This window comes from Micrasema longulum, unplaced genomic scaffold (assembly GCF_059751315.1).
Source record: "Micrasema longulum isolate JH-2025_06_02 unplaced genomic scaffold, ASM5975131v1 h1tg001157l, whole genome shotgun sequence".
In the NCBI taxonomy this organism is placed as follows: Eukaryota; Metazoa; Arthropoda; class Insecta; order Trichoptera; family Brachycentridae; genus Micrasema; species Micrasema longulum.
The window spans coordinates 172233-188162 of NW_028278344.1; the positions used below are offsets into that span (position 1 = coordinate 172233).

Consider the following 15930-nt stretch of genomic DNA (forward strand, 5'->3'; position numbering starts at 1 on the left):
AAATCGGAATCATCGACGCTAAAGCTAATTTTTTTATCACTAGTGTAGTCTTAAGCATCTAGTTGCGCGCTTGCGCCAGTCGACCTTAACGTCTAATAGCGACACGACATCCGGGTCCGGTATAGAGTACACAGCCTAGAGACGAGCCACAGGTAGTCACTACTCATAATATTTTAGTCACCCGTTTGCTGCAAGATTAGAATCACAAATGTTATCTTTTTTTACAGATTAGGTAAATATCAGGGGCGAATTGTCCATATAATCGATTATGCGCAGCTTACCATTTTATTTGACCATCAATTTTAATTGTGGGAAAATGAATTTTTCAAAATATATATATTACGAATACACGAATCTATCTATTTTCATTGTACTAACTGTTTGCACCAACTATGCAGCTTATCATTTAATTTAACCATCAATAATTGTAGTTTTAACTGTGGGAAAATATATTTTTTTAAATATATATATTACGAATACACGAATCTATCTCTTTTCAATGTACCAACTGTTTGCACCAACTATGCACAGAACTCTCCTCTGATTCGCTTGGCGCGTAATTATAATGTATTTTTTAAGGGTAAAGATGTATTTAACTGCAGTAAGCCCACTTTTAAAATAAAAAATACATTTTTTTTGTTAATTTTGTTTCTTTATAAAAAAATGTTTTGACATAAAATATATAAGATGTTTCTATTCATTTGTATCAAACACACACTCACCCTGTCCATAAACCCAACTTTACACCCATATACACTCACACACATATTCACATACCTACCAAAACCAAACTCCACTCCTTTACCCACGCATTCTCACACACATGCACTTCTTTATTAGTATCTCACTGAAATGTATTTTTATAATTGTATTTATGTGGAAAACTTATTTGGCTTTATTAAATGTTTTTTTTAAATCTACAATCTAATATCTAAAAAAAAAGTTAGGAGTATAAACGTTTTATTCGTCGATCTACCAGGATTGCATTCGACGAGAATGCGTTTAATTTTTTTTTGTGTGTTTTAGTGGGTCCCTGGATGGTTTAAATTCACAATCGGACCCGGTAGGTGGCACTGCGATCTCAATGACAAATGACACTCAGTATATAGTTTATCGAAAACTCGAATTTTTCGAGATTTCGCGTTTGCTGAACCAGCTAATCGCAGGCAAGCGAACGTTCGGACAGGACAACGTCTGTCGGGTCCGCTAGTAAATTATAAATTAACGTCACCATTTATATCTTCTTCAAAAAATAAATGTTAACATCTATAAGCGCACCCAGCGCCAGTCCATTCCCGGTGGGGGAAGGAAACTGACTGATTTCAGCAGCTTATTTTTTTATACAAAATGTTTACTGGATTTTGACATCTAAAAACTCAGTCGGTATATTTTCCTTCATGAGTTTACACTCGCAGATTACATACATTATTTGAAGCTTTTCTGTTTGGAGAATAGCATTTCGAACATTATTTCCTAAAGACCATTTTCTTTCAATAGTATTATGTTGACATATGACACCAGTTTTTAGGTCCGCCTGTCTTAGTGCCGCTCTGCTTGATGCTGCGTCAATTTTTAGCATTATATATTTAGAAGAAAACGACGCGGACGGCGACGGTCACCTGGCGGCGTAAGATTTTAGTTGCAATATCTAAATATGTCTAATAAATGTCATTGTTTTTTTTTTTTAATAACGTTTTCCATTACGAAAGATAAAAACTACATTTCCCCGTTGGAGTAGGCAGAGAGAATGGACCGCCACACACGTCTATCCTGGCATACATTCCTAGCTTCTTCCACTTTCGTACATCTTGTCATATATCTGCTTTTGACATGACCAAACTTAAGATTTTGTTCATCTTCGCCATATACACTTGTTTTACCACTCTTCCGTCGTCCATTCGTTCTACGTGACCAAACCATCTCAGAGATCCTTTCTTAATCTTATCAATGATACTTGACTCAGATTTACACTCTCGCCTGATTTCATCATTCGTAACCCTGTCATACATCGATTTCTCACTCATTCGTCCAAGAGATCGCATTTCAACCGCGTTCGCTCGGCTTTCATTCTTCCTCCGCTAGTTCCATGTTTCACTTCCATACGTAAGTGTTGGGACTAAAACTCCACTGTTTCTGCGAAAGCAATACATTTTTTCATAAAATACTTTTGCGAAAGGATGCTATATGACATCCCGCTGCTCTCTCTGTGACACGTTGAACAGCACTGATCTAATGTCACACCATTTGTTTGCGGGGCGAAACAACGGAGTGTTGGAAGGGGAAATACATGTAAAATTCAAAGCATGAAACCCGGACTTTTATGGTTACAGCTGGAAAAAATCGAACAAATAGCAAAAACTACACTTACAAACTGACTTATATATCAGATAAAATTAAACTGGACAGCGATGAATGTTTGCCGTTTGCATGGGATAAAGCAAAATTAAATATGAGTTATTATTGAAAAAAGTTGTCAGAAACATTTTTTTTTTTCAATTTTTGCACATTTTTATGCAAAAAATTCAATCAATATTAGAACTTTTTTTTTAGTCTTTATTCCATATAATACACTGTTATTACAATATTAATACATTATTAAAAGAAAAACAAATTTGTCCCGATAAACTATTTATAATAGTTTTTCATCGGGTGACATTAGTTTTAATTTATATTCAAATAAAAGAGCACAGACATAAAATTGTATGCATGAAATAATAAAAATATTTTTATTTTATTTTTGATGGTTTGAAAAAAAATAGTATTAGGAAGAAAAAAAAAGAAACTCAACAAAACCAGATAAAATAGTTCAAAATATTTTTTTGAAGAAAAGAGAAAAAATACCAATTAAATTGAAAAATAAACAAATACTTGTAACATTATTTTTGGTACGTGTATTTTTTTGGACATACACAAATCTGGATTTCTCCCAAGGGGGAGTAGGTATATTTAATAACATATATACAAAAATCAAAAAAATGTTACCTGTGTCGATATTCGCTAATAAGCGGAATGGGGAATGTTGTAAAATACGTAAAGTGGCCACTTAACCCAGCCAATGACAGGTCATAAGCCCTGTAAACGCTCGAATATCCATAATCCTGAATTTGAAAAAATTCTACCTCATCTCTGTAGGGATATTAATAAAAAAACAAATACTTGTATATTTACTTATTTGTTTATAATAATTAATAGTTAAAAATGTCATACCACAAAGTGAAAAATGTTTTTGATAACAATAATACTTGTATATATTTTAAATTTAAAAAAATATATACATAAAAATGGGGGGTGCTCATAATTATTTAAAAAATACTGAAAAAATATGCTACCTGTGGAACCCTAGATCCCCCTAGACCCTTAGGCCCGGAAGGATTGATGTTACTTTACCAATTATTTTCTTTCATTCTACGTATATTCTATTAAGACTTGAAAATTGGAAAGCTTACAACAATAAAATGCAAAATTATTTGGAAAATCTGCGGTAAACAGTGATTTCGTTGACAGCTTTATGGCTATTATATTAAGTAGTATCTACTTTGAATGTTAATAACCGTCGTAGATATCCGGAATTCCTTAAAAAACTTGAAAACCGAACGCGACATTCGCCATTTTGAATTTATTACTAGACGCCAGATTTGGACTTAATATCGCGTTCCAATTAACATTATCCGATATAATATAACATTAAAGTCAATGACATTCAATGATATTCAAATGTGATTGTTGTCAATGGGGTCAAATTACATTTTTTATTTTTTGTAGCATTTCTGATCTCACGTTTTCATCATTTGAGATATGTTAGGCAAACATACAAGTCTTGATTTCTTTGATAAAAAATTGTCTTCTTTCAAACGATCACTAAATCAAATTCAATTAAAAACACCTCTCTCCCGCTTCCACTCCCACCAAGTCTACTATATACCATTGTGTCTTTCTTCTTTCCTTTAAAATAATTTTCTACGTATAAATATGTCCTTAAAAATGCCTATGAAACTTATATACAAATAAATGAATAAATTCATACATCTTCTCATGCACGCCCGCCGATTATCAGTACTACTGACACGTCTACGTTCAAGTATTTAATAGAATAGATCGTGTCCTGTATTAGTTGGTCTTCTGCATCCATCAACATTCGCATCGTAGATCCTTTTAGCCGTTCTTTTGCTGTCCATTTTCTCTACATGTCCAAACCAACGCAGCACCACTTTCTTGATTCTGTCGATAATGCATGTCTCAGCCTTAAGTTCACGGATATCGACATGTGTGCACCTATCATACATCTTTTTATCTCACATTTGCCTGAGGGATTGCATTTCGACAGCATTTAGCTTACTTTCATAATTATTTTTCCAATTCCATACTTCGCTCCCGTACATTAGAGCTCCATTTTGAACTGCTAGTTTTGCCTCCTGCGATAAACATTTGTTTGTCAAAGTAGATTTGAGTGCACCGTTCACCCTGTTCCCGGCACTCACCCTCCTTTCAATATCTTTCTCAGTTTTTTAATTCCTAGTAAACGTACTTCCCAGATACACAAATTCTAAATATAGTAAAATAATGAACTGGTTTGAGATATTTCCAGTAATCATTTTAATTTTACAGCGGTTTATTTAATGTTATTTTAAACGTAAAACACTATTATTGATAGTAAAATATTGATAAATGCTTTTATCGCATCGTGTGTCAATTACTTTTATGTGTACAACTAACAAACTACATGTTTTCTGTTGAAAAGGTCAAGGCTTATCTCAATTCTTACCTTTTAGTCATACTTATGATTAGACACAAGCTATTTTTTTTATTTGGTAGGTATTAAAAGTTGTTCTGTGTCCGGGCAGATTAAGAGTACCTACGGATCCAAGTGGTAAAATAGAACTAGAATCCTGGACGAGTGTTTGAGCTCGATGCGATGGCTGATCTCAGATAAAAGTCTTTAAAAAAGTAAATAAAAATAGTTCGTTTCTTAGTGAAGTGGTTGTAAATACGGAACGAAAAATGGCGATGATTTCAAACATCCTAATGTGAGACCAAATGAAACTAGAAACAACTTTTACTATAGCGGTTTAAAAATCGAAAAAAGAAGCGTCACCACTTTTCGATCGAAAAAATGTTACGCTTACATAAGAGATAACTAATCTTTATATATTTATAATTCTTCTGTACGTGTGATGTCACTGAACTCCTCCTAAACTGCTTAATTAATTTACGTGCGGTTTTCAGCGAAATGTAGATCTTTGCGCTGGATGTGTTCGTAGATATCGACGAGAATGCACATACAAAAAAAAATTGAAGGATGTTACAGCTAACAAAAATTGTTTTTGCAATGTGCGGATCTGAAAAAAGGCCACAAGACCTTTAAACAGATCCGGGTAAGTGGTTGGGGCTTTTAATAGCCATTTACATTAAATGTTGTGAACATACCAGTCCTGGAGATGCTTTCTTAGGCGAAAGCGCTCATTGGTCAAATTAAGTATTTTATTTTATTTAACTTTTTCTACATAATATTATTTATACATTGGCAGGCTTATTGCCAAATGGTAATTTCCTTCAACCAACCAACAAAATAAAAGTTTTATTTTTTAAGTCAAGTTACAAAACATATTTAATAGAAAAAAAAACAAATATACGTAGATAGAAATAGAAATAAATGTATTTGTGAACTATCATCTTTAATCAATACGTTACTAAATGAGAAAAGGGAAAAAAGAGGAAACAGGAAAGAAGGAGAGATTAAGGAAGAGAACGGAGATATTTCTTCAGACGTGATTTAAACAAATATACTGTATTAACATCTTTGATGGTGGATTGGATATGATTCCGCAGTCGAGCCGCATGGACTCTAAATGAGTTAGAGAAGAAAGATCATGAAGTTTTATTGATAATGTTATCTTAATCGTTAAATTTATATAAATACGAGTATGTCTTTCTCACATAAATGTTTGATTTGCTTTCTCTTTTATTATAAAATTGTTGAGGGGAACGAAATATTTGCTATATCTTTGATAGATAGTATAGAACTAACGTATCTATTTTTATGCGGTTATAAAAACATGTTTTAAGTAATAAATTTAGCTTCTGATTTGACTCGAAAAAAAATGCATGGCACTCTTACTTGAATAGCCAAGGTGACTTTAAAAACAAATAAATGAATACATTAAATTAATGAAAAATAGCGAAACGAGTTTACATAGAAATGACCGCAGCAACAATACTACTCGGTGTGGAATGCTTAATTATGTATTCAAGATGTCTTAAAATAAAATCAATATTCAATAGTCCAACATTCTTCTTCACAAATTTAATATTTTAGTCAGAAGAGTTGTTATGTCTCGGAGTGAAAACATAAAAATAGAATTGTAAATGAGTAATTTTTAATGATTTTGATAAAGCTGTGCTTCTTACGAGTAGGAAAATAGCTGGCGACCCCCGAGGACAGGTTGTTGCCTTCTTTCGGGGGTCGTAATCTAAATATTTCTTATGAAGAAAAAGAAACAAAAAAAACCTTGCAGGAAGCAATTGCTTATTTCAAATTGGAAAAAAAATAGAGAGTTTCAAACATTCAGTTGATAAAAAATCACTTTCCTTAACAAAAGTGAGACTTATCAGCTAGAATACGGTACTCCTAAATAGGAGATCAAATGATCACCTTACTATAATGTTAGTATTAATAGACTAAAAAGGGTTCAACAAAAATTCTTTAAAGAGTCAACTACCGATTAAACCTTAAATTTTCTAACTATGCTGAAAGTATGCAGTACCATGGAATAAACTCTCTTAAAACTCAAAGAATAATGTTAGACCAGTTATGTTTATACAAATGAATCAATTTTTAAAATTGATTCCCCTAATATACGTAAAAGACTTCCATTCCGTGTGCCATCTAGATCGACAAGACAAAATCTTCTGTTTTACACAGACAACGCATCAACAAACTATTTGAAATAATCTACAATACTTAGAATATGCGACCAATATAACAATATTTTAACCGAGGCTGATTTTTGTTATGGCAATGTATGTAAATTTAGGTCAAAAATCATAGAAGTATTGAGTGAAGCAGATATTTTACTTTATTATTACATATGTCTTTTTTCATTTCTTTTCTTTTACATTTGTTATATTTTACATAATTTAAATTATTTAAGTGTAAACATTTTTTTTGGTGGGTGCATAAGTGTCCATGGATTTTCATGGATTCACTAAAAGTATGCAGTACCATGAAATAAACTCTCTTAAAAATCGAAGAATACTGTTAGACCAGTTATTTTTATTCAAATTAATAAATAATAAAGTTGATTCTCCAAATCTACTTGAAAGACTTCCATTCCGTGTGCCATCTAGACCGACAAGACAAAATCTTCTGTTTTACACTGAAAACACGTCAACAAACTGTTTTAAACAATCTACAATACCTAGAATATGCGACCAATATAACAATATTTTAACTGAGGCTGATATTTTTTGTGACAATGTATGTAAATTCAGGTCAAAAATTATAGACATTTTGAGAGAAGCAGATATTTAACTTTATTATTTTTCATTTCGTTTCTTTTACATTTATTATATTGAACATAATTAAAATTATTGTATTAAGTGTAAACATTTTTTTTGGTGAGTGCATGAGTTTCTTACGCTAATATACAAAGAAATTGGCAATATATGTGTATATACTGTTTGTTTACCTAATAAAATAAATAAATAGATATAGACGGTCTGCTCCATACCGATAATCGGTGTATAAAAGTTATTTTGAACATGTTTATTGCTCGGAAACTAGTTTATTATATTGTATACATACTAGCCATTATAATTTATTTTAAAAACCGTCACCAGGGTAAAGTTTTTCGATAAAATTTGAAACATAAAGTCAGTCGCATGTATTCTTTAAAAAGTGTAATTTAGCTAAAGTTCAAATGGTGGTTTTTTTGTTTTTTTTTTAACTATTTGAAGTTATAATTGCTTCCGCAACTTTCGTTATTGTATTAAAAAGATGTTCATTAGAATCGTTATATCTTATTTTTCTTATATTCTTATTGTCCACACACCTAAAATATGGAATTAAAACGGATTTTTTTTTCCTTATTTTTCCCAGTATTTGCATAAAAAAACAAACATCACAATGTATTTTTTAAAGAATAAAAAAAATTGGGCATTGAAGGGTTAACTTTACTAATTAAATCAAGTCACAGTGAAAGGATTGTTAGTAGGAACTACGTTTGACAATTTCAACACCAAGGGTTAGAAACTCAACATTACTTCCCTTTGATGAGAAAGAGTGTGTATTTTGTGCCGTCCATAATGTGTGACTACCATGATTTATACTTTAAAGTACACGTTAAAATACCTTAGTAATAAATAAATAAATCTCGAAACAATATTATTTACAGTTTCGCCAAGAAACGAACAGTGGCCCACTTGCAACATCTTTAAAAAACAGTTTTATTATTATTTTCAGATGCAGTTTAATTCCGTTCGCCTTCGTAGTGTTCCTTTCTCTGCAGCTGTGCGGGGGGCAGTCTTCCCTGCGGCCCCACGCCTTCGGGCTGGCGGAGTACGCGAACAGCGCCGCCCCCGCGGAGCTTCGCAGGCGGGTGGGCGCAGCCCTAGCGGCCGAGCGTAGGGCGGCCAACAGGAACCCCGCCGTCAGATATGGAAAGGAGAGGTGAGTAACTCTTATTTTATAATTTTAAGAATCGTTTTTTTTTTTAATCAAAGATATGTGCATTTGCAAAGTTGACAAGCATGAATAAATAAATGTATTTGTAGGGTTCATAATCGACGACACACACGTGCTAAAACGTTTCACCTGAAATTGTGTGATGACCGAAAAAAGTAATGTAATCATTTTCTGTAGAATCCAATATCACATTTAATGCAACTCTATCAGTATTGGACATGAAATCGGGATCATCGTTCTGCAGTACATTCACATCGTTCCTACCATGAAAAAATGAACTACAAATGAACGTGGGCTAAAAAGAGACCACAGAACTCAGTCAAAGTCAGTTAATCCAACTCGACGAAGTCACTCTGTTCCAGCATGTAGTTCAAGTGCAATTACTTATAATATATGTATAATAAATTAACATCAAACAGCAACCTCGTGTTTTCTCTTTCAATCTCTAACTGGGGTAGGAGCTTCAACCAACCCTCAACCACCTACATACTCAAAACATATTTTATTCATAGGCTAAATACGTACTCATATACTCAATGTTCGTTTTTAAACGCATGCATGGGTTTAGACATTTAAATTGCAAAAACCATGTACTGTGTAACAACACTGCCCCAGTATCTTCATGCCCAAAATCTCCTGACTCAATCAAGTCATCGAATGAGTCGAGAATTTGTACCTAGGGTGGTATTCTGAATTTTCTTAAAGAATGATTAATTTGGGGATTATAATTGTTTGCATGCGCTTACACTTTGCTTCATATCTGGCCACACTGATGATTAAACGTCAAATAAATATGAACACGTGAAATTGAACATAATCAAAATATTCATTTAGAACATTATTGCGACCTTAATCATTGCCCAAGGTAACTTAATTAGGTTGAATTGACCAAACCGTATTTGTTTTCTTTTTGTTTTTTAAACAGTTTTTTACATAATTTGACGTTTAACTATCAATATGGCCGTTTTAAGAAGCAAAGTGTCATCGCATTGAAAATATATAAATCTTTTAATTAACCACTCTCTAGGGGGCAGAAATGATTTAGAATTCCACCCCAGGGAAAATAGCAGCTTTGAAAAAGAGATGAAGACGGTCCACAGCATGAAGGTTGTTTAAATAAGACTATTGATGCCGCCTACATAATGTGTCTATAAAACATATTCTATTATATTTGTACCTACACACGAGTATTATCTTCTACGGGTGAGAATTGTGGCAACTCACTAGGGTCTGAAACAGCAAAATAGTGAATTCTGTGAATAGGTGTCTTGAAAAAAGGTTCGGTGTGCAGTGGTTTAGACATACACACTTAATAATTAATAATAATAATAATCATGGTTTATTGACAAAAATAACAATTTTTTTATTCACTACATACACACTTAGGTAATAGATTTCTCTAGATCATGTCTAGTCTGCCTAACTATAGTTCTTAAAATATAATTATAATCATCACCAGTCTGACGATGTCGGTCACGACGAAATCCGGTCACTGGTAAAAAAATTATAAAATAATTATAAATAAAAGTGGAATAAAACTATAAAGTATTTTTATTATTATAATTAAAATGCAATTCCACCAAGAAATGTCAGTAGAAAAACTCAATAACTTAAAATATAAGATAATTAGAATGACAGTTGTCAGAAAAACTGACGACATAACTTTGTAGTAACGTCTAAGGAGTGAGTTATATTGACACACGAAAAATCTTTTGTATTTGGTAAGTTAATTAATTTTTTTAATACAATTCTTGACATATAAATCAACATAAATATATAAAATCAGCTTTAGAACTTGAAAAAACTAAAATAAACCTAATTATTAACGATGTTAAATAATTATGAAAATAAAACTTTGTTATTAGTGTTACACAATTTTATTATTTTACAAGAACACAACTATAGTTTCGGGAGAGCACTCCTCCCATCGACGGGTGATATAAAACTAATATAAGAAACACAGAATATTGTTCACAATGTCATAGAATCTAAACAAAAAATAAACAAATTAATCGGTGAAACTTAGAGCAGGGGGGTTTTCTTTTTTTTTTTCATACATGCACCCTTACATACATACACACATATATGCACACATACATACTCAAATCCATACATGTATACATATGTATGGATGTGAGAAAACATGATAGAAATGGTTTTTCTTTAGTCAATTATGTATTTAAATTTAGTTGAATCATTGTTTTACGCAATTTGTTCAGTACTTCAGCAGTTAGCAGATCTATTCATTTGTTTGGCAATTTTGTTTGACAACAAAGTTTGTCTGATGATTGTAAAAATGACCAGAACATAGAGAGACAGAAAAGAGCCATCTATTTCAGTGCCTATATGCTGCAAGACGCTTCTACCTGCAAAAAAAACTATTTATTCCGAGTCATTGACAGGCTTACAATACACATTACTTGAATTTCCACAGAACGGGTATTTATAAACATCATTTAATATATTTTATGAAAATACATTCAACGGATGTATTTTTGTGCATAAAAAATACATACACACGTAACATAGTGTGATTTCATCAATTTATTTAGCAACATACACTTATATCAAAATATGTATGCCTTAAAACCTTAAAGAATTTGTATGGTAACACAAAATACAGTATTGTTGAATTAGAAATTGAAATATCAACATAACAATTCAATAACTTTTCTTATATCCATTTATTTATTTTTTTCTTTTTTACTATGTAAAGTTTTACTTTTTATTTTGCATGGCAGTATGCTTCTTATTGTTTCTACATGTACACAAAAAAGCGTTGTTTATCTTTTAAATTTTTACGCACTATGTTTGTACTTACCTGTATATTTTTTGTAAATGCCCCTTGGGCGTATTGTAAAATTAAATAAATAAATTAAAATAACCTCAAACGAATAAAATAAGATTTACCTGTATTCTGTGCCATTTTTGCAAGCCGGAATCAATAAATTTTGGTGATTTACATTTTGCAGTCCTTTTGGTTTTCAATTGTTCATTTATCGTGCGTTTTCGACTATTTAAAGCAACGGCCTTAGACGAAACAGCGCTTTAATTTTGAACAACAACTGTCAAATTCATTTTTGCCCCTCTTCTCCCTCCTCACCCCCAGAATCTACCGAAATCTACCGATTTATTTTTCTAAATCTACCTATTTTCGCTTGATCCAGTCTGGCAACCCTGCGTACAAGTTTGTTTTTACTACCATTGATACACAAGGTACATTTTCTCATTAAAATCGTAGAACGAAAAAAAACTCCAGTTGTACTGTTATTTTCACCTATCAAATACGAGATATATATCACGTGCGATATAAAAATGTTTATTCATGTCAAAACTCGAAGAAAACGCTCCAGGCAACATTGCGAAACTAAAGCACATTTATCAATTGAAAAAATCGACCACAATAGTGTTTTGTTTATTTGAAATCAAAATACAAATATGCTCACCGACCAAACAAAACAGTAGTAGACATAAATTAATGTAAATAAATATGATATGTCCTTGAATAAACGTCAAACATTTCATACTCGAACTGCAAGAGACCTCGCCATTGTAAAATACATATAATTACGTTTTCCCTCAATCCATCGAACCCCCGTTGTGTTAACCCTGTCACACCGGAATTTAGTATGGACAGTTTAAAAGGAATTTATTTTTCTTTAAAACATTTAAAATGATTTTATGCTTGTTTTTAATAAATACCAGGATTTTTTAGCTTTATTTATCTATTTATTACATACATAAGTTTATTGTATATTATTTGAGACATTAGTTCCAACTTTAAGGGACTAAAAGTCCCGTTTCGAGATGGGACGAGCAATAAGTTAAAACAGACACATGAGTATATCACCACAAATATAGGATCAGAAACATAAAAAATATTTTTAAAAAAAAACATGTATGGGATGTTATTTAAAACCTGTCACATCTGAAACCACGATGATCAGTATGAGCAAATAGACATATTGGCACATTAAAATATTTTTTTAGAACTACTAAAATCTTAAAAAATAAAAGATAAATAAAAAAAATGGTTGCTAACTCCTGCAGTAAAGAAACGGGGAGAAGGGAGCCTGATACACTGTCAACCGTGGCTGCGCCCCCCTCGCTTCTCCCCTGCAGAAGTAAGCAACCATTTGTATTTTTAAAATATTTTATTTTTAAAAATTTTCTTCGTTCTAAATAAATTTTTTTAATATGTCTTCTTGCCCATACTGATCATCGTGGTTTTGGATGTGACAGGGTTTAAAGAACACCTGTATATTATGGCACATCAATATGGTAAACAGTAAACTCAAACGTCGGAAAATAATCAAGAAATTTCCTACTCAAATCCCTCCCACCAAAGAAAATCCAGTCCTTAACTCCTTTCTTGAAAATAGTTTTTGTCCTTGAGAGCTTAATAAGCTTTTCCAAAATATTGAACACTCTCGGTGTGATAAATCAACGAAGAAAATCCCCTAAATCCTACAAGGTTTAGTTTCAAAGTTGGCATGCATAAAAACCTACTAGTAGTTCTTTATTTTAATGTTTTCTAGTAAAATATATTACAGAATTTTTTGTAAAAACATTTTTTTAAATTATATATTATTTTACTATATTTTTCCTTTTTACTAGGTTTTTACCTTTTTTTTTGCTACACGAATATATATTTTTTACTTTGTCTTTAACTATGTTTCTTACTCTAAATTTTATTTATTTACACGTCCTATGGGCTTTTACAATTATTAGCAATACGTTCAAGTGCAGCATTATAGCATAAGTATATAAATTATTCTAAAAATAAAACAAAACAAAGAGTAAAAGAATCAATTACAATTTAAAATAACGAATTGTACCCACATAGGTATATAGGTATAGAAAATAGTATAAATATATTATTTATTAAATTAGAAAAATAAGCGTGCAATAGTGATAAATAGTGATAAAAAAAACGGAGTTTTAGTCCCAACACGTATGTATGCAAATGAAACATGGAACTGGCAGATGAAGGATGAAAACCGAGTGAACGCGGTTTGAAATTTCCTCGATTGCAATTTTAAATCCAAAATAAACCACCAGATCATGACCCGACAAGTATTGGCACAGCAGCTGATGATACCACGACAGAAAAACTACTATGGTGACAGAACAATGAGTAGTGTAGTACCAAAACTGTACAATTTAATACCAGCTAAAAATCGTGAAGAAAAAAACCTAATTTCATTAAAAAAATAGTCAAAAAATTATAAACAGCAAGTGAAACTTAAGTGTACATATAAATATATTTTATTCTTCAATTATTATTAAACTATGTACTTACTTATAATTTTTTTTTTAATGTAATATAACCCGCAGACAAGCTTCGGCTTTGCGGTAACAAAAATACAATTATGTATGTTACTTATTTGTTAAAATGAATAAAACTTTTTTTTTTAAATGCGACTTCTTAGACGAATGTGTGGGAAATCAATGTATGACAGGGTTACGAATTATAAAATCAGGCGAGAGTGTAAATCTGAGTCAAGTATAATTTATAAGATTAAGAAAGGATCTCTGAGGGGTTTGGTCACGTAGAACGAATGGACGACGAAAGAATGGTAAAACAAGTATATATGGCGTAAATGAACGGCAACGTGAGACGAAGACGATTAAGGAAGACGTGGCATGATCAGACAAACAAAAATCTTAAATCTGGTCATGTCAAAAGCAGACAGAACCGAAGGGCATGTATGACAAGATGTATGAATGTGGAAGAAGCTAGGAATGTATGCCAGGATAGACGTGTGTGGCGGTCCATTTTCTCTGTCTACCCCAATAGGGAAATGGCGTGATGGTAGTAGTAGTGATAAATGGTGTTATAATAAGAACAGATGTAATTATTATGCTGTATTTTTTTAAAACAGTGTTAATTATTGAACTAAATAAAAAAACACCTATTCTATTTATCAGATATTTTTTTCGAATTGGAACAATCAAAAGGAACGAAGATAGTTTCGTCATTACCTATGTATTGTGTTCAAAATATGAATAAACCAGAAAAAAAAAAATTTGAGTCAAACATTCCAACGGATTTTTCTCAGCATGGAATTCTCTCCAAAACTGACAAACAAAACGAAGTTTTCAGTTAATTGCCGTATACTAAGATAGATAGAAAAAATTGAAACCTAATTAGGGATACCAGTAATAAAACAATAAATTCGCCACTTTTTAATTTAGGTATGTAGGTACGTAAGCAAATCAATCTTTTGTTTAGGAGTGGAAATATCTCGTCCCGAAGAAAGAACAGTTAGATAGTAGACTGTTTAATTGGAGGGAGGGTTGCGCAACTCCACTACCCTGGTGATGTGGTGACGTGGTGCTGAAAGCTTCTGTAGCTCAATCACAAATTACTATCGACGTGCTTAAAAACGTGAGCGATTAAAATGAACAATAATGAACATGCCTAAGTGATCGCAGGCATAAGTCAACGCGTGTGTAATCTCTAAGTCAACGCTCGTGTCGGTTAGTTTTTTGTTTTCCTCGTAAATAAATACAGTTTTATTGCCAAAAAATCTGCTTTGACCATAAAAAATAATACAATAAATTGCAAAAAAATGAAAATTAAATTAAAATTACTATGGAGACTGCTTTTATTGACATTTGGCTTGCCAACTGCCAGCTAAATGCAATAAATAGCATGATGAATTAAAAATAAATAAAAATAGCAGTTTTAGAATATTTTCCATATTTACACCGATAAAATTTAAATATGTGATTGTGCAGCAGGATTATAATACGTCGCGAAACGTAAATATTTGGATATTTAATATTAAGTGTTCATGGATGTTCCATTGTGATCACGATTACGATAAACAACCATAGTGAGAAATTTTTATCACGTCGCTTATTAGCACGTCGATAGTTATTTGTGATTGAGCGACTGGTGAAGCTGGCAGTCGTGGACGCTAGCGCAACTTGTGTATGGATATGGCGGTATAGGTAGACGCTGGCACAACTACCTTGTTGATCGTGTGTGTTTGAAGCACTTTACTCGTATGATGTTAGTTTAGTACAGGGCTCATTGTGCTTTTGACAGGCACTTACGCGCATGAAGTGGAATTAGTATGGATGGGTAGATATTTATTTGATGTTGAGAGTTCGTCCGAATGTCTTTCATGTATATTTTAATGAACACGCGAGATAAAAGGGTTAAGATCAACACACTCCATAAATAATAATCTAGTGTCAAATTGGCTATCAATATCGCCGGCAATCAAAAACCCCGTAGT

General features: G+C 32.1%; 1 protein-coding gene across 1 annotated transcript in view; it reads left to right on the forward strand.

Moving 5' to 3' along the window:
• The window catches only part of LOC148276730 (uncharacterized), a 140285-nt gene that overhangs the window by 36331 nt on the left and 88024 nt on the right, over positions 1-15930 (forward strand). Inside the window, exon 2 of the mRNA XM_088233850.1 lies at positions 8459-8665. Within this exon, the coding sequence (XP_088089976.1) occupies positions 8459-8665 (207 nt within the window). The remainder of the gene's footprint in view (positions 1-8458; positions 8666-15930) is intronic.